At 62.7% G+C, this 16,656-nt stretch overlaps 3 protein-coding genes and 1 non-coding gene across 10 annotated transcripts; 1 reads left to right on the top strand and 3 right to left on the bottom strand.

Annotated features, from left to right (window-relative positions):
- Positions 1 to 558: 558 nt before the first annotated feature.
- OST4 (oligosaccharyltransferase complex subunit 4, non-catalytic) lies at positions 559 to 1,490 on the top strand. Its single transcript, XM_042891911.1, has 3 exons — positions 559 to 602; positions 713 to 854; positions 1,359 to 1,490. The coding sequence occupies exon 2, from the start codon at positions 714 to 716 to the stop codon at positions 825 to 827; it is 114 nt and encodes a 37-aa protein (XP_042747845.1). The 5' UTR covers positions 559 to 602; position 713; the 3' UTR covers positions 828 to 854; positions 1,359 to 1,490.
- AGBL5 (AGBL carboxypeptidase 5) lies at positions 1,457 to 9,962 on the bottom strand. 4 transcript variants are annotated; one of them, XM_042891907.1, is made up of 13 exons: positions 9,772 to 9,962; positions 9,502 to 9,673; positions 9,248 to 9,414; positions 8,706 to 8,883; positions 8,409 to 8,587; positions 7,833 to 8,307; positions 7,422 to 7,591; positions 5,266 to 5,401; positions 5,008 to 5,195; positions 4,758 to 4,927; positions 2,424 to 2,542; positions 2,243 to 2,289; positions 1,457 to 2,135 (listed from the first exon to the last, which is right to left on the bottom strand). In XM_042891907.1, exons 1-13 carry the CDS (start codon positions 9,960 to 9,962, stop codon positions 1,496 to 1,498), a joined length of 2,832 nt encoding a protein of 943 aa, XP_042747841.1. In that variant the 3' UTR covers positions 1,457 to 1,495. The 4 variants fall into 4 exon arrangements, with proteins under 4 accessions (XP_042747841.1, XP_042747840.1, XP_042747844.1 ...); XM_042891908.1 differs by having other exon boundaries at positions 1,575 to 1,736; positions 1,823 to 2,135; positions 9,248 to 9,673; XM_042891906.1 differs by having other exon boundaries at positions 9,248 to 9,673.
- Positions 9,963 to 10,245: 283 nt separating this feature from the next.
- On the bottom strand, positions 10,246 to 10,318 carry TRNAA-AGC. The gene has a single exon. It is a non-coding gene; the product is annotated as a tRNA-Ala (tRNA).
- Positions 10,319 to 10,551: 233 nt separating this feature from the next.
- On the bottom strand, positions 10,552 to 16,210 carry TMEM214 (transmembrane protein 214). 4 transcript variants are annotated; one of them, XM_042891902.1, is made up of 16 exons: positions 15,893 to 16,210; positions 15,042 to 15,192; positions 14,563 to 14,697; positions 14,134 to 14,216; positions 13,870 to 13,975; positions 13,464 to 13,545; positions 13,253 to 13,354; positions 12,663 to 12,804; positions 12,491 to 12,582; positions 12,308 to 12,356; positions 12,120 to 12,233; positions 11,905 to 12,022; positions 11,702 to 11,798; positions 11,276 to 11,444; positions 11,032 to 11,183; positions 10,552 to 10,878 (listed from the first exon to the last, which is right to left on the bottom strand). In XM_042891902.1, the coding sequence occupies exons 1-16, from the start codon at positions 16,208 to 16,210 to the stop codon at positions 10,752 to 10,754; spliced, it is 2,037 nt and encodes a 678-aa protein (XP_042747836.1). In that variant the 3' UTR covers positions 10,552 to 10,751. The 4 variants fall into 4 exon arrangements, with proteins under 4 accessions (XP_042747836.1, XP_042747837.1, XP_042747839.1 ...); XM_042891903.1 differs by having other exon boundaries at positions 12,120 to 12,224; XM_042891905.1 differs by lacking the exons at positions 10,552 to 10,878; positions 11,032 to 11,183 and having other exon boundaries at positions 11,356 to 11,623.
- Between the last annotated feature and the right edge of the window lie 446 nt (positions 16,211 to 16,656).

Below are 16,656 nucleotides of genomic sequence, written 5' to 3'. Positions count from 1 at the left end.
CTCGTTAGGGCCCGGCGGGGGGGGCGAGGGGCCGGGCAGGGGGCAGCGCGCGGCTCTCGGCTCCGGGCGGCTCCGCACCGCACCGCACCGCCCCGCGGGGGTGTCCCGCACCGCGGGGACGTGGCCCCGCGCGGCGGGCTCTCCTCCCCCCCCCCCCCCTGCCCCCCCCCCCCCTCCGCGCCGCGCGGTGCCACGTCCCCGCGGTGACCCCGCCATGACGTCACCGGCGGCCCCGGCCCCGCCGTGACACCGCGCTGCCCCCGGGCGCCGGCTGACCGTGACGTCACGCCTCGCCCCCCCGACCCCGCGGTGACGTCACGGCTCGGGGCGCGGAGCCCCGCGGCTGGAGGCGCCCCCCGGCCCCGCCCCGCCCCGCGCTATATTTGGCTGCCGCCGCCCGTCGGGGCGAGGCCCGCGTGGGACGCTGCTGGCTGCGCGCCCGCGGCCGTGACGTCACGGCGGGGTAGTGACGTCACGAGACCGGCGCTCCATCGCGCCCCGCCCCCCGCTCTCCCGCCGTGCCCTGCGGCCGGAAGTGGCGGCCGGAAGTGGCGCGGGGCGCGCGGAGACGTGGAAGCGGCGGCGGAGCGGAGCGGCATCGCGTGAGCGGCGGGAGGGGAAGGCCCGGGGGCGGGTTGTGGGCTCCGGTACCGGATGGGGGGTCGGGGCCCGGTGTCCGGATGGGATCCCGCATCCATGCCGCTGCCCGCAGGATGGTGACGGACGTGCAGCTCGCCATCTTCGCAAACATGCTGGGCGTGTCGCTCTTCCTGCTCGTCGTGCTCTACCACTACGTGGCCGTTAACAACCCCAAGCGGCAGGAGTGAAACGGCAGCGAGCCCCGAGCGGCACCGGTACTGCGGCGCCCCCGCCCCGGTCCCCGTCCCCTCCCTGATCCCGGCCTTCTCCTCGCCCTTGTTCCCGTCCCTATCTCCATCTTCATCGCCACCCTTGTCTCCCTTCCGGTCCCCAGTACCGTCCCTTGGTCCCATCCCAATTCCCGTCGTGGTCACCGCATCCTGATCCCTGCTCACCTTGTCATCTTTGTTCTCATCCATCTTGTCCCCATCCCTGTCACACATGCCCCCATCTTGTCCTTGTCTCCACCCTGTCTCCATCCCTATTTCCATTGTGTCCCTGTTCCAATCACACACCTTTTCTTTGTCACCATCTACGTTCTGTCACCATCTTCATCCCCATTCTCATCCTGATCCTCCCTTTATCCCCATCCTGGTGCCCAACCCTGTCCCCATCCTCATCCCGTCCCTATTCCTGTCACACATGCTCCCGTCTTGTCCTCATCCCATCCCCATCCTTATTCCTGTGCCACCCTTGCTTACAGTGCTCTTTCTCCACAGGCCTGCGCTGCACAGAGCCACACCACACAGAGCAGCACCACACCATGGCGGCTGTGGAATCCCCCCCCTGCCACCCCTTACCACCCTGCCGTCTCTGACCGGGCTTTGACAGAAACACAACATGAGACAAAACCGTGTTATGTAAAAATGCCTCGGGGCCTCGGGGCTGAGCAGGGTGGCCCCCAACCCCGCGCATGGCACCGAATGCAGCGCTGCTGGCGGCTGCAGCTTCGCCGTGCGGTGGCTCCCGGGTTGGGCACACAGCCGTGGCACGTGCGGGTCCGGTGCCTGTGGCCACGCTCAGGCCTCAGCACAGAAGGAGAAGAGCTGCCGGTAGGAGCGCAGCACGGGGCGGGCGGCGGTGAGGCTGGGTGGGCACTGCAAAGCAGGACAGCGGGTGGGGGGAGGCCAGAGATGGAGGCCCCCGCATGTGCCACGTTCCCCTGCCACCCCCTGGGCTGTACCTGGGGGCGCAGACCCTCACCCAGCAGCTGCTCCACGCTGGGTGCCCTGCTGCCAGAGACTGGGGTCTCCAGGCAGGGTGCTGGAGATACAGGGAGTGGGGTTGGGGCTGGTGCTGCATTGCTGCCCTCCTGTACCAGGGCAGTCGGGACAGCACTGTCTGGGGTAGACCGCGTGGTGCAGAGGGCAGCATAGCTGTGTGTCGGGGCTTGGAGGGCTGTAGAGCTGCTGGAGCTGAGCACAGGCAAGCTCAGGGCTGCTGCCGCCTTCCTCCTCACTGGGATCCTGCTGGGGCGGGTGGTGAGCCCCCCCAGGCTGCAGGGAACCGCACAGGATAGTGAGGGCTTAGTGGTGCACCGGGCCTGGTATGGGGATGGGGTTCCTGTGGGCTGGATCAGTGCCACGGCCATGCCAGCACCTACCCGGGCTGCTCCAGGGCCCTCCTGGCATTCAGCTTCTTTGGGAACACCTGCAGGGAAGAGAGCAGAACATTAGGGCCCGTCCCTTTCCGGTGCAACCGTGGCCGTGCCATGCTCCAGCCCCACATCCTTCAGACCCCCAGAGAAGTGGCCAGGCCCCCGCTCCCCCTTTGCACAGCCATACCTGCAGCAGCATGGTGCTGTGCGCAGCCCCCGGTTTGCTGCCACCACGGTGCGGAGCCTCCCGCAGTCTGTAGCTGGCACCCAATGCTGACTCCACACAGGCACCTGCCGGCAGGAACCCTGTGGGACAAAGGAGACGGCTCATTGCAGAGAGCTACATGAGGTGCTGCACGGCACTGAGGCCAGATCCCCCCCCTGCCGCACAAAGAGCGTGAGGCAAGCACGGATCCCCCGGCACAAGGCACAGGCATGGCTTTGGCACAGGATCAGCCCCTGTGCCTGGAGGACTTTTTGGCAGCAGAGCCGGACTGGCTGCTGCCAAAGCTTTAGCAGCTGCTGGAACGCCGGCAGCGGGAGGGCGGTAACCAGCACGGCGCAGCTAATGGGAAACAGGATGCTGGAGTGAGAATAAAGAGCTACAGCCACGCGGCCCCGCACCGCAGGGACAGACTGTGGCCGCAGACAAAGCCCTGAGCCTGCACTGCATGTCGGCAGGCATGATGGAGGAGGGCTGCTAATGAGTGCCTGCAGGGGACAGAGGATGAGCAGCAACAGCAGTGCTGAAGTCTGCAGGATGCAGCTCCTGAGATAAGGGGTGGGCTGACCCTGGGAGCTGGGGAAAAGGAAACAGCACGGGGACTCTGAAGATGGCACAGAAAGCTGAGGAAGCAGGAAGCCTGAGCAAGAGTAGGCCCTATGCTGTGTGGGTCTCTGTGCAGCTAGAGGGGAGTTCTGGGTGTGCAGCAGCCAAACCCAACATGCTGGTGCTCAGGGGCAATGGCAGCAAGCAGCAGTACTCAGCCTTGGGTTCAGCACAGCACCAGAGAGCTCTGAAATGAGGTCCCCTCAAGTCCAGCTGGACCAGAGCAGGAGCTCCTCATCTGACTCTGAGGAGGCAGCTGAGGAGGGGATGAGCCTGCTTGGGGTCAGGGCCAGTGGCACAGGATGTCCCTGTAACTTGTGGCATAGGACAGGCAGTGCAGCCAGGCTTGAGCCCTGACCCCCAACGTCCTGTGCAGGCGGCAGCGTCTGGCCCCTTTCCGCGCAGCATGCAGCTGTGTGCACAGGAAAGGGATGTGCCAGGGCAGCAGCCTCATCCCGTGCTGCCCCACACCACTGCATCTGAGTGCTTCTGTTTTCCAGCTGCATGGGGAAGGAAAAGGGAGCGGCAGCATCCCAGTACCACGAGGGGATGGCAGAGAGGAGGGTGGATGGTGAGGGGTTGACACGGCACAGCCAAGGGGTCGGGCAGTCTACAGCCACGCTTCCAACAGATGCTACACAAACACCGAAGCCGCACCGTGGCTGGAATGGTGCCCTGCTGTCACCGTGCTGGAGCTGCTGCATAATGCCACCATCTCTGCCCCAAGAGCAGGGCAGCCGGGCCCTCCAGCGCCCCCCCCGCTGTCGTGCTGGCTCTGGAGCCCTGCAGGCTGCTGTGGGCGGGCAGCGTGCGCACGGCAGAAGGAACAGACGCCACAACGTGCCCACGGGAACACAAACCTTTTATTTCCTCCCTGCTGTGCTCTCGAGGCAGAGGAGAACCACTACAGAACACCAGGAAGCAACAACCATGGAGGAGGAAGCGATGCGTGCAACACACGCGAAGCACAGGGACACACCGACACTCAGAAACACGGCGGCACAAAGCCTGGACCCGAGCACAGCTCCACGCACACCCAGCAGCACCCGCAGCCCTCCGCTCTGAGCCCCACTGCTGGGGCTGCAGCCAAGCTCTGCTGTACTGCACACTGCTGCAGCCTTCCTGCAGCACTGCGGCTGTGCCCACCTCTGGGCAGCGCCCTGCAGTGAAGGGTACGGCCACCGCCTTGCTTTGTCACCATGTGGCAGGGCTGTGGCTGTGCCTCCCAGGTGTGCGGGCAGCTTGGCACGCGCCCGCAGCACCCTCAGCCACTGTCTGGGGTACAGAAAGGCACTTTGGTGTATCCCCAGGAACGATCTGGGTGGCAGAGGCTGCGGGGTAAGAGGTTTTCACACTGCTCTGCCCTCCACACAGTGATGCTTCAAGCCCAGGGCACGGCAGGGCCGTGGCAGTGGGCAGCGAGCGTGGCCCAGATGTGGGGCTGGGCGCTGTGCTGGCCCTGCAGCCCCATAGGATGCTGCCATCAGGGGTCTCTTGCCACATGTCCAGGGCCCTTCCGAGAGGACGGGGCGGCCGCTCTCACACACAATTCTTCCACACAAACCCACTTTTGTCACATCAAACCGAAGCGTTACGCCGTCACCGAGCGCTCCTCGAGTCAGGGCTGCGGCTCAGCGCAGCAGCTTGGCAGGCACTGCAGCACGTGTGCGAGCAGCCACCAGCCCGCCTTACCTCGGAGCGGTGCCGGGGGTTGCGTGTCACCCTTCTGCGGGCCCGGAGAATCCACAGCAGCACCTGGGAAGCTGGGTGAGGCTCTGACGCGGGGCGAGTCCTGCTGGCTGCCGTGGCTGAAGCTGCGCACGCGGGACAGGGCGCTCTCTGAGGCTGAGGTCGGGAGCCCGCTGCCAGGGGAGGAGAAGCGGACCTGAGTGTGAGCCGGTGGCTTGGCCCTGCCCTCACAGTACAACTCCCCGACCCTCACCCGGCACTCCTGGGGGGGCTGCGGCCTTCTCTCTTCCGCACGCAGGCTCCGTTGCCCCGCGTGCCACGCACGTGCTTCAGCATCCAGGCCCGCAGGTTGCTGAGGCAGCTGTGCTCCGACAGCACGATGCGCGGCCACGGGTTGCACTCTGCCATGTCCAGTGCAGCCACGGCCAGTGCCCTACCGACCTGCAGGGTGAGGGGAGGCAGTGAGACGTGGCCCCATCGTGCGGCCCCACTGCCCCGCGGCGCCTCTTACCTGCTCAAACAGCTCCACGGTGTATTTGGAGGGGAAGGAGGGTGGTGGCGGGGGGCTGGCGCGCCCGTTGTCGTGGCAGGCCAGAGGGATGCTGTTCACCGAGCGGCCCGTGTTGTAATTGCACTCCAGTGTGTAGCTGTGGGACAGAAGGGAACGCAGCCGTTAGTAACGATGGCCACAACACAGGAGCTGGGGATGCCTATGGAAGAGAGTGAAGCAGACAGCATGAGCACGGCCCTGGGATGGGGAGAGACTTCAGCATCCATACAGGGGAGGCTTCGGACCTCAGCCAGGACAGGAGGGCTCCAGGAGGTGGTTTGTTCTGCTCAAGGACAGGACAGCAGATATGAAAAACCACAGGCAAACAGCAGGGCTGGGGGTGGGCACAGGGCGCCTGACACAACACAGAGGAATTCTCTCCTTCCGTGCAGCTTTGAGCTTGTTGCACCACAGGGAGCAGCGATGCAAACACAAATCCCAGACTTCAGGAAACAATTGTGGCACTTCCTCCTCCTCCTCTGTGCCCCAGGGGCAGCACATGGGGCCTCCCCTGACAGAATCATACACCTGTTAGGGTTGGAAAAGAGCTGCAAGATCAAGGACCATCAGCCTGACCTCCCATGTGCCACCATTACACCACGTCCCTCTACACCAGTGCTGTTGTGCGACTCTCTGCTGCTCCAATCTCTGCTGTAAGGAGGTCATGGCTATGTTTCCTTTTTGAGCAGGTACAGAGGAATGAGCGTGGCTCTTCTCATAGCAGGGAACAAAATGACTTGATGGTGAGGCTCCCAGTCAATCATAGACTGGCCTGGGTTGCAAAGGCCCACAATGCTCATCCACTTCCAACCCCCTGCTGTGTGCAGGTCACCAACCAGCAGACCAGGCTGCCCAGAGCCACATCCAGCCTGGCCTTGAATGCCTGCAGGGATGGGGCATCCACAGCCTCCTTGGGCAACCTGTGCCAGTGCCTCACCACCCTCTGGGGGAAAAACTTCCTCCTAACATCCAACCTAAACCTCCCCTGTCTCAGTTTAAAACCATTCCCCCTTGTCCTATCACCATCCACCCTCACAAACAGCCGTTCTCCCTCTTGTTTATACGCTCCCTTCAAGTATTGGAAGGCCACGAGGTCTCCCTGGAGCTTTTTCTTTTCCAAGCCAAACAGATCCAGTTCCCTGAACCTATCTTCATAGTGCTTTCCTTCATCCCCTGCCTCACTCTATATTCTCAAGAAGCCTGCAAGAACTTTTCCATTTGCCATGTTATTGTTCTTTGTTTCAACAGTCGGCCTTTCTCTGCCCTCAGCGTTTCCAAGCTGCATGTAGAAGTAATGGCTTTTCAGATCAATGATTAACATGGCCACAGGCAGTACTCCTTGTATCTCGGGTACAGGAAATTAATTCATGCTCAGGAGCGACCGAGAAAAATAACTGTGATATGAACACTCAGTGAGCACTGCTTCTGTGCCAGAAGTCACTGCTCTCTAAGGGTGCTGGGGAACGCCTTCCTGGGACAAGTGCAGAGGATTGGTGGGCTGCCCCAGGTGATGCACTAGCTGAGAAAGGTTCATTAGCTATCATACGTGGGGACTGGGGGATCTGCTAAGGAGGTGTTGCACAACCGACTTCTTGCTGCCCTTCCCTGGTGGTTCCCAGCAGCCCTCCCTCTGTTCCCAGCAACCACAACAGAAACAGTCCAAAAATATCACATTGCTGCCAAACAGAGGCATGCAGCTGCTACAGAGCAGAAGAATGCCCTCAGCTTGCATACCACAGCAATCTCGTGCGTGAGATCTGCAAAACTGAACCTCTACAATGAGTTTGAATCACAGCTAAATGCAAACATGTCCATTTGGGAAAGTGCTCTCTGTCTGGAAAGCAGCAAACATGCACCACAAGTGCTTGGACAAGAACTGGGTGACCTCTGTGGTTCTTCCCAGCCGAAGCCATGCTGTAGAAAGTCAGAAGAGCTGCAGGAGGGTCAGAGAGGCAAGGAGAAAAAGCAGAGAGGATGCGGGCAGGATGCACCTGCATTGTGTCGGCGCTCCCACATCTGCCTCCAGCAAACCCAGCTCTTTGCCTGGGCCTGGACCAGATCCATCTGCTGGCTGACACTGGTTGGTGCAGCACAGTGTGATGCGGAGCTCTGCCTACCTGTGGATGATGCCCAGTGCTTTGTAGATGGCCACACGCCCACTGCCCTCCTTGGACTGCCCGTCCCGCTTGTCTTTGGCATACATATTCTTCTCTGAGAAGTTGCAGCCCGTGAAGTCAAAGTGAGGTGAGTTCAAGGAGATGAGCTTAGGGAACAGCATGTTCTCCACCTGCGGCGCAGAGGGCAGGAGGTGATGCTGTGTCCCAGCAACACCCCTGGGATGCTGCAGGGCAAGCATCCCCTGCCCACAGCCAGCAGCAGGCACGGCTCACCACACTGCCCTCATCCTTTATGGGGCACAGGGGCAGCTCCCATCCTTCCCACGCCAGGGCTAGGACCGGCTACAAGTCCCAGCGCCGTGAGACCACAGCAGTGAGACCACAGCCCCGAGGCAGTGCTCCTAACCTCACCTGATCGTTCTCATCGCTGAAGCTGTTCCCATACATGAAGCAGCCACGCTTGGAGGCGTGCCCGTGCAGGTCGACATAGTAGGCCAGCCCGCTGTGCTGGGGCAGGATGGCTTCGGGAAGCGGCAGCGGCTGCCCAGCTTCCTCCTCGCAGCGCCGTGCAGGGAGGATCAGGTCCACCTGGGGTTTCTGAGAAGGGTCGAGGCCCTGACTCCAAGTGCTGGAAGCATTGCGGAGGTTGTTGGTTTTCTCCAGCTCCGACAGCGCTGCCTCTGGGACGGAATGGTTGGAAGATCTGGTGCTGAGCACACTGGTGCTGAGCGGCGAGATGTAGGTCCTCCAGTCGGGGCTGCCCGGCAGCACACGGCTGTGCACGTGGTGGTACAGCAGCACTGCTTTGGCCCCGTACACGGCGGGGTGCAGCTCGGCATCGGGGTTGAGGTACTGTCGGTTCAGGTTGACCCCACGTGAGTCAGTCCTGCAAAGGGCCATGTTGCGTTGAGCCCCGAGCCCGTCAGCACAGCTCCTCCTGCAAACAGCTGGGCTGTATGAACCCCAGAGTGAGAGAGAGCTGCTCACCGGTAGTGACCTCGCACCACTCCGTCTGGGTTCAGCATGGGAATGAGCTTAAAGACGAACATGCGACGCAGCATCTGGGCACGGGGGTCCTCCTCGCGCAGGATGAAGTGCAGGAAGCCATTGAAGACGAAGCTGGAGGGCGTCTCACCAGGGTGCACGCGGCTGCTCAGGAAGAACACCTGGGGGCGAGCAGAGGCGTGACAGGCAGCGCTCCCACCCGGGCCCCGTGTAGCTCCGACGCTGAGCCCCCATTTGGGGTGGCAGGCACGCTCTGGGGTCCCTGGAGCAGCTGCTCACCCTCTTGCCCGTGAAGCAGCGTGGCCGTGGCGTGGCCGTGTCTGGGAAGAGCTTGTCGAGCCGCGGCTCACGCCGCTCCTGCATGCCGTGGCAGGAGGTGACGGTCAGCAGGTCGACGCGCAGCTTGTCCAGGGAGTGGCACAGCAGCTCCCGGTGGTAATAGACTGAGTCCAGGGGGCTGTGGGGAGAGGGGCGAGCTCAGGGCACGTTGGCCCAAATCCTCACCGCCGGGCTCTCGGGGCTGGCCATCACAACTTGCAGCTGAGCCTCGCTGGGACAGGAATCAGAATCAGAGCAGCGAAACCGAGACAAGCAAACCTTCCCGCAGGCAGGAAGCAGAAAGGAAGCGAGGCTCTGCCCGGCACAGCACTCAGCTCTCTGAGAACCCCTTCTCCTTTCCAGGGAAGCAGTTCCAGCCCAGCCCCTCCCCGAAGCGAAGCTCCGAGCCGCAGGGCTCGGCCCTCGGCCCCCCAGCCTTCCCTGCAAGCACATGCAGGGCAGCGCGTGCCGGGAGCAGGGAGCGCCGTGCCCCATCCCTGCACCTGCTGGGAGCCATGTGCCGGCACTCCTCAAAGCGGCTGTCCAGCTGCGCCAGCATCTCCTGGCACTCCGTGTAGGAGAAAGGGTAGCAGAAGGCAAAGTAGGTGGTGGTGCCGCGGTGCTCCAGGAAGCGGTGCACAAAGGACAGCACAAACTGGGCCTCCACCATCTGGGAGAGACACAAAGCGGAGCTGAGCGGGCAGCACGCAGCCATGCACAGCCGCTCCCGACCGCCCCAGCCGGGCCTTCCCCGCACCTGGAAGCAGGGCCGCTCGCGGACGCGCTCCCAGCGGGGCCGCCCGGGCACGGTGCGAACGAAGGGCGCCATGCCGTGCGCGTACAGCCGGCTCTGCCGGTTCATGTTGAGGATGTGCAGCTTGATCAGCTTCCCGGGCGCGCCGCCGCGCACGCTGAAGTAGAACCACGACCTGCGGAGGGCGGGCACGGAGCTGCACGGAGCTGCACGGAGCTGCACGGAGCTGCACGGAGCTGCACGGAGCTGCACGGTGCCCCGCCCGCCCGTTACCTGTTGCCGTTCTCGTACTCGGTGTGCGCGCAGTCGGGCCGCGTCCACACATTGAACTCGTAGTCGGCGGCGGGCAGCGCGGAGCCGCCGGGCGCGGCGCGGCCCTCGGGCGGCCCCACCTGCTCCACCCGCGCCAGGTTGCCAGAGTCGAAGCGGGAGCTGAAGAGCAGCCCGCCGCAACGCACCTCCATGGCCGCGCCGCCACCGCCGCTCCGCAGCAACGCGCCCGCCCGTTGGACGCCGCCCCCCAGCAACGCGGCCGCCCATTGGACGGCGCCACGGCAACGGCGACGCGCGAGCCTGGGCCTCCCGCCATTGACCACGCCCCCTCCGGCTGGCCGCCTCCCCGCCGCTCCCCCGTTCTCCGGCCGCCCGCCGCGCACACGCGCGCACCCACCCATACGCGAACAGCCGCGTACACACGGCGGAGCCCGCAGGCGCAGTGGGTGTAGGTACGCGCGGCTCCAGCAAAACTGGAGGATGCGGGCATCGATCCCGCTACCTCTCGCATGCTAAGCGAGCGCTCTACCATTTGAGCTAATCCCCCACACTGCAGTACGGGTGTGGAGCCACCGCCCTTATACTGCCACGGACAAGGCGGACTTAAATCCACTTCTACCTTCATTGCTATCTGCACCAGCGCCAGGATAAGGAACGAGACAGCGACCACGGTTCCATCCATTAATCCTTCGCTCCGTCCTTCCCCTCCGACCACCCTCTTTCCCCTCCCACCTTCCCTCCTACAGCCGCCGCGCAGGACAAAGGCACACAGAGACCAGAGGTGCTGAGCTCATTCATTGCCCCGGGTCGGGGGGGAAATATCCCAACACCTCTCACCCCGCAGCTGAGGACACCCAGCGACACCTGACTGCACGTGGCCAGGACACCCACAGTGACCCCACAGAGACAAGAGGGGGGCAATCCCTGGTGGCAGCAGCAGCAGGGGCAGCTGCACCGCATCCCCCCACCCCGGGAGCAGCTCAATGTCCAGAAATCATGGCCAGGGCCCAGTTCTTGAGGGCAAGGGTTGTTTTCTGCAGGTAGAGCCAGGAGGAATAGGTAAAGCTGCTCAGGTGCTCCCTCACACAGTCCCACGACACTTCTCCACTGCCAAAGAGAGGAGAATGGTTCCATGCCTGGCAACACCTGAGCCACGGGCAGCATCCCCCCACCCCACTGAGCTGCACAGCCCCAATGCGCCCAGTCCAGGAGTGGGGCAGCAGCACAGCACCACGTATGGCACCAAATGGCGGTGCTCACTTGCAGGCATCCACACAGTGCTTCCATGCCTGCTGCAGCGCGGCAGACACGTGCTCCAGCAGCGGCAGCAGGCAGTTCCGCAGCAGGAAGAGCAGCAACTCCCGCATGCACTCAGCAATCTGCCAAACAGCTTCGGGGACCCGGGACTGGAGCTGCGGGGAGAGAGATCAGAGGCTCAGGCTGAGAGCAGAGCAGCCCCACACGCCCTCACCCTTGGGCACCGCTCATCCCCTCCCATCCTCACCCATTCCAGCAGCCAGAGCAGGCACTCCCCAGCCCAGGAGAGGAACGAGAAGCACTGCTTGCTGATGTGCAGGGTCAGCTCGGCCGCCTTCACCCAGAGCAGCTGCAGCATCTGCTGCAGGAGAGCCGCGGCACAGGAGCAGTAGGGGGGCAGCGTCCTCTCCAACCACCTGCAAGGGAACGCAGGCTGAGGCCGCGCCGGGCGCGCCGGCACCGACGGCAAAGCCACGGGAGCATACGTGTACCTGGAAACCGCCGCCGCAGCCAAGGGAACGGGAGAACTCAAGAGCTGAGCGGAAAAGCACTTCCAGGAGCACCCGGGGAACGCTTCCCGAGCAAAAAGGGCTCCCTACAGAAATCACTTTGTGCTGCGTTAGCCACTTCACACCTCTCAGTTGTGGCGCTGCCGAGCGCCGGGGACACTGACCTGTAGCCCTCCAGTGAGAAGTGGGCCGCTTTGTGCCAGGCGTGCTGGCAGGCGGGCAGGATGCCGGAGGAACGGAGCGCGTGGGCAGAGGCGGAGGCTGCAAGAAGAAAGTGGCACCTGAGCACAACGCAGCTCTGCCCCCATGTCGTTTCTCTCTGGGGCAACCCAGGGGAGACACGGAGGCTCCCACTCCCTGGCCATACCCTGCAGAGAGCCGTGTGTCTGAATGTCGTGTATGAGGAAACCGGCAGCAAACACCAGCAGGATGAGCAGCAGGCGGGACCAGTAGAAGCCCCAGCCCTTCATCTTCTGCAGCAGCAGCTATGAAGTAGCAAAACAGCCCTGTCACACCATGCCAGCTGCCCTGGTAGGGAGCAAGCAGCCTCTGCCTGGCATGGAGGCACCGGCACTGGCTCACCTTGCAGGCAGTGTCACACGCAGCCACATCCTGCTGGCTGCCAGGTCCCTTGGCAACCAGTTCCTCGTTGGTCACCTTGAAGGAGTGAACGGTCTCCTGCAGGGCCTGGTGTGCCTGGAGACAGTGGAGCTGCAATGGTTGGAGGGAGCTCAGCATCGGGTGCCCAGCCCCTCATGGCTCACTCCTACCTTCCTGTTGCCGCTGTCCCAGGACTCCAGCAGATGGTTCAGGAGCAAGCTGGGGGGCAGAAGGAAAGCAGGGCACAGTTGGCACTCAGCAGCAATGCGTGCGCTCCCCAGCACTGTGCCAAAGCACACCCAGCAGCCAGGCCAGACACAGCAAAAGCCTGGAGTGCTGCCCGCTGCATCCACCTGGACTGGGAGAGGTGCTTGGTGTAGAGCTGCCTCCAGACACTGAAGCTCAGCGGGTCCAAGCTCAGGCACTGGCTCATAGAGGTCAGGAGCTGCAGGGAGAACCGTACCTGCTGCTGCCACACCGCCCACAGGATGCACAAAGACCCGGCACCCCCAGCCCCCTTCTCACCTCCTTCTTCATGGCAGGCGGGCAGCTCGGTGTGGCTCGGGACAGGAAGGAGGGGAAGTAGGTATGCAGCGTTGTCTCCGGCCTCGCGCCCAGGGCCAGCACCTTCAGGCGTGGGTACAGCCGCCGCAGCTGCTCCTGCAGGCTGGGAGAGGTGCTGCCTGTGGCCGCTGGTCCCATTCCCATCCCCATACTGCCCCACGTGCTCCAAGCAGCGTGACTTGTCTGAGCTGTCCCTGAGCCCACAGTGTGACAGAACAGTGCAACGTTCACATCTCACCCTGCTCTGACCTCCCTGACCAGCACCAGGAGCACCTGATGTGCTCACTGAATGCTGCAGAGGCACACTAAGGGTTGGCTGGGGACAGCTGCCTCCATCACGTACAGCTGGCTGCCAGCTCCTCCCTCCCTGGTGCCAATGGGTTTCTCACACCCCCCCAAATTCCCTACTGCCATCTCATGATGCCCCCTCAGTCTCATTGTGCCCTCCCCTGGGTCACCAGGAGCTGCATGTCCCACACAGTGTGGGGAAGCATTGGGACTGGGACACTGTCCCCACACTACTCTGCATGCTGCCAGTGGCACAGCCCTACCTAGGTGACAGCGAATTGTTGGGCATGAAGGCGAAGTCCAGGAGGGGAAAGAAATCCTTGGGTCCAATCATGCCAAAGCCTTTGGTCAGATTTGGGTGCATCCTGCAAAGCAGAGAAGCATACACACGCTCCGTGAGCAAGACACAGAGGCACTGCAGTCCAGCAGGCTCTGCCCTTGTCCAAACAGACACAAACCCGAGGGATAACTCACGTCAGCAGGCGGTCCAGGTAGGAGACAGCATATGGGGAAAGTGCCTTGATGCCAAGCACAGGGAGCATCACGCCAAGCCAGACTGTGAAGAGAAGCATCAGCCCAGTGCTGGCAGCACTGGGACTGCAGCCAGCATGAGAGCCAGGCATGCTCCACTGTCAGCAATGGGCTCTGCTGGCTGAGCTCCAGCAGCAGGAAAATAATAAAGCACTTCCCAATGTTTACAGTGCTGACACTGAATAGCTCTGTGTGTTTACACATCTATAAACACGCTCCCTCCCTGATGGCTGTGGCAGCTCATGTTTGACGTATACGGCCAAGACACAGACACAACACACAATGGATGAACAGTTCATGGAAGCCACTCCAGGCAGACAGGATCCCATCAGGGCACATGAGCTCTCACCTCTCAAGCCCTCAGTTAGGTCAGTGAAGCCAGCTTGCCCCAGAGCCCACAGGATGGTCAGGCACTTGGCCGGCCGGTTTTGGTGTGAGCGCAGCAGCTCCAGGTACTGGGGAAACAAAGAGGGGTGGCTCAGCAGGCCTACTGTCCATCTGTCCCACCCCAGCACCATGCTGTGACACCTGGGGACATGGCCACAGGGACTCATGGAAGCGGGCAGGGCTGAACTGCCTGGGATCTCAGGTGGACAGCGTGTGCCCAGCTCACCTTGCCCAGGTTGGCGGTGGCAATTTTAGGCCGTTCCAGCAGCACGGCCTGGATGCAGATCCTGTACCCGTGTAAAGACTCCCCTGGAACAGCAAAGGGATGAGGTTAAGCTTCTTCCTGGTAATCATCCACAGCCCCACTGCGCTCCTAGGAATGCTGCAGTTGCTCCAGGCACCAGGTGAATCCCACCAGGCACTGGGATGGTGACTGTGGTGACACTGCCCCAAAGCACCCCCAGAAAGCGTCTGCACCAAGTTCTCCATAACAACACTGCGGGGCTCCCATCTTGCACCCACTGTGCCTGAGCCAACAAGCTTCCTTCCTCACCCCACACAGAGTGTTGTTCTCAGCACAGGCAACAAGCAGCAAAATCATTCCCACATCAGAACCCCCACCAGCACCGGGCTGCTCTGCAGAAAGTGTGCTCACCGGGGGTCTTGTCCAGTTCCTGCAGCATGGTATAAATTAAGTGATCAAAGAAGAGCTCCAGCACACCAGAAGATTTTCCCAGCAGGGATCTGATGGCATTCTTCAGCTCTTTACTCACGAGACAGTACGGATAATCTGTGGGCAATACAACAGGTGAAGAGGAACTCAGTGAGCATAGGCTGTACAGGGTATGCCATTGAGTGACGTATAAAAGGAAGACTTGAGGAGCTAGAAGATATGGTTGAGGAGCTACGAGATATGGTTTAGAGGCTTGTGGTAGCAACGGTAGCGGGAGGACGGTTGGACTAGATGATCCTGCAGATCGTTTCCAACCTTGTGATTCTATGATTCTATACCCAGCAAGACAAATATCACAGCATCAGTTAAACTCTATACTATATTCCTGCAACACACAGCACCACAGAGGAGCTATGCAGCACACAGAGCCACAGAGACCTCCTCCCATTGCAGGCACTGACCGTGGATGTGCTGGCTGAGTGCCGGGTCACTCTTGGGAGCCTGCAGCTTGTAGTTGAGGCAGCCGGCCAGGTCCTTCACCCAGACTGAGGGGTTCTCTGGGAACATGCTCTGGCTCTTGTCCAGCTCCTTCTGCAGGTCAGCCACGTTGAACTGTGATGAGAGGTGGCTCTGAGATGCGTGGGGCCAGGCATGCAGCCCCTTTCTCGCCCCACGTGCTGCATTCTGTGCTCCAAATGTGTTTTCTTTAAGCTAAGGAAGGTCACTGAGGAACACAAGCAGCGTGCCTATTGCCTATCGCCTATCGCCTGCATGACAAGCCTGACCTCGGAGTGGGTGAGGCACTGGAACAGGTTGCCCAAGGAGGCTGTGGATGCCCCATCCCTGCAGGCATTCAAGGCCAGGCTGGATGTGGCTCTGGGCAGCCTGGTCTGCTGGTTGGTGACCTGCACACAGCAGGGGGTTGGAACAGGATGAGCATTGTGCTCCTTTTCAACCCAGGCCATTCTGTGATTCTATGACACAGCTCAGCCTTAAGGAGCTGAGGAGGTGCAGCAGCACTCAATGGCTGCTGGCAGCTGTGCAGCCCAACTCAGGGCAGTACTGGGGTCACCGTCCATAGAGGCAATCAGAGAGCGGGGCTGTGGCACTGAAGGATAGGCTCAGTGGGCACGGCAGGGCGGGCTAGGGTCAGACATGGGGATCTCAGAGCTCTTCTCCAACCCAAATGATTCCAGGCCTTTAGGAAAGCGCCAGCAGCGACCAGACACAACCACGGCAGCGCCATCCCTATGCTGGGGGTGGGGCTGGGCCATCCCTCCCGCATCGCAGCCGCCCCCCCCGCCCCACTCACGGCTTTGAGCGCCTCCTCCAGGGAGCGGAACCGGCCGGGCCTGGAGCCGCCATCCCCGGCCGCCTTCCGAGATCCCTTTCCCGACTGCTGCTGCCGCCGCTGCTGCTGCTGCTGCTGCTGCTGTTGCGGTTCGGCCGCCGCCTCCCGGCCCGCGCGGCGCGGGGCGCGCTCGAAGCCGAGCTCGAAAAGGGTCTCGGTGGTGGCGATGGGCGCTGCGGAGACCGTGGGGGGATCTCGGGGCCGTCCCGCGGGGCGCCGCCCCCTGCGAACCACCTCCCAGCGGCCGCCGCCCGCCGTGGCCGGGCTCACCGCCGCCATCGCCGCCGGAGGAAGCGGAGCGCACGGCGCCGGGACGGGACGGCAGTGCGCGAGCGCCCACCGCGCCCGCCGATTGGCTGAGCCCCACGACACGTGCCCGGCGCGCCGCTTGCCACGTCTGCCCCAGCCCCTCTGCCGAGTCACGTGGTCCGACGGCGAGCCCCGCCCCACGGTGAAGGGATAAGCGTGAAAAGGGGGCGCTAAAGGCACGGGAGAGCGGGCTGTAGGGCGAGGGGCCATGCAAATCAGTTCGCGCGCTGCATGACGGGAGCGCAACAAACCGGGAAACGCAACGCGCGTGGATCCCCGTGGGCGCTACGTGCGCCTCCGTGGGGGAATCTTGGGGCAGGGAGCGAAGTGCCGCCTCGGCACGGGGAGGAGGGTGTTCGAGGAGCGGGGCGCCGTGCGGTGCGGGCTGGTGGCGGGGCGTGGGGAGCGGGGCGGTG

This window comes from Lagopus leucura, unplaced genomic scaffold (genome assembly GCF_019238085.1).
Source record: "Lagopus leucura isolate 7727_CA_CO unplaced genomic scaffold, USGS_WTPT01 109-27_obj-0_obj, whole genome shotgun sequence".
Taxonomy (NCBI): domain Eukaryota; kingdom Metazoa; phylum Chordata; class Aves; order Galliformes; family Phasianidae; genus Lagopus; species Lagopus leucura.
Note: the sequence above shows the minus strand (reverse complement) of the source record. Positions and strands in the feature narration are given on the sequence as shown.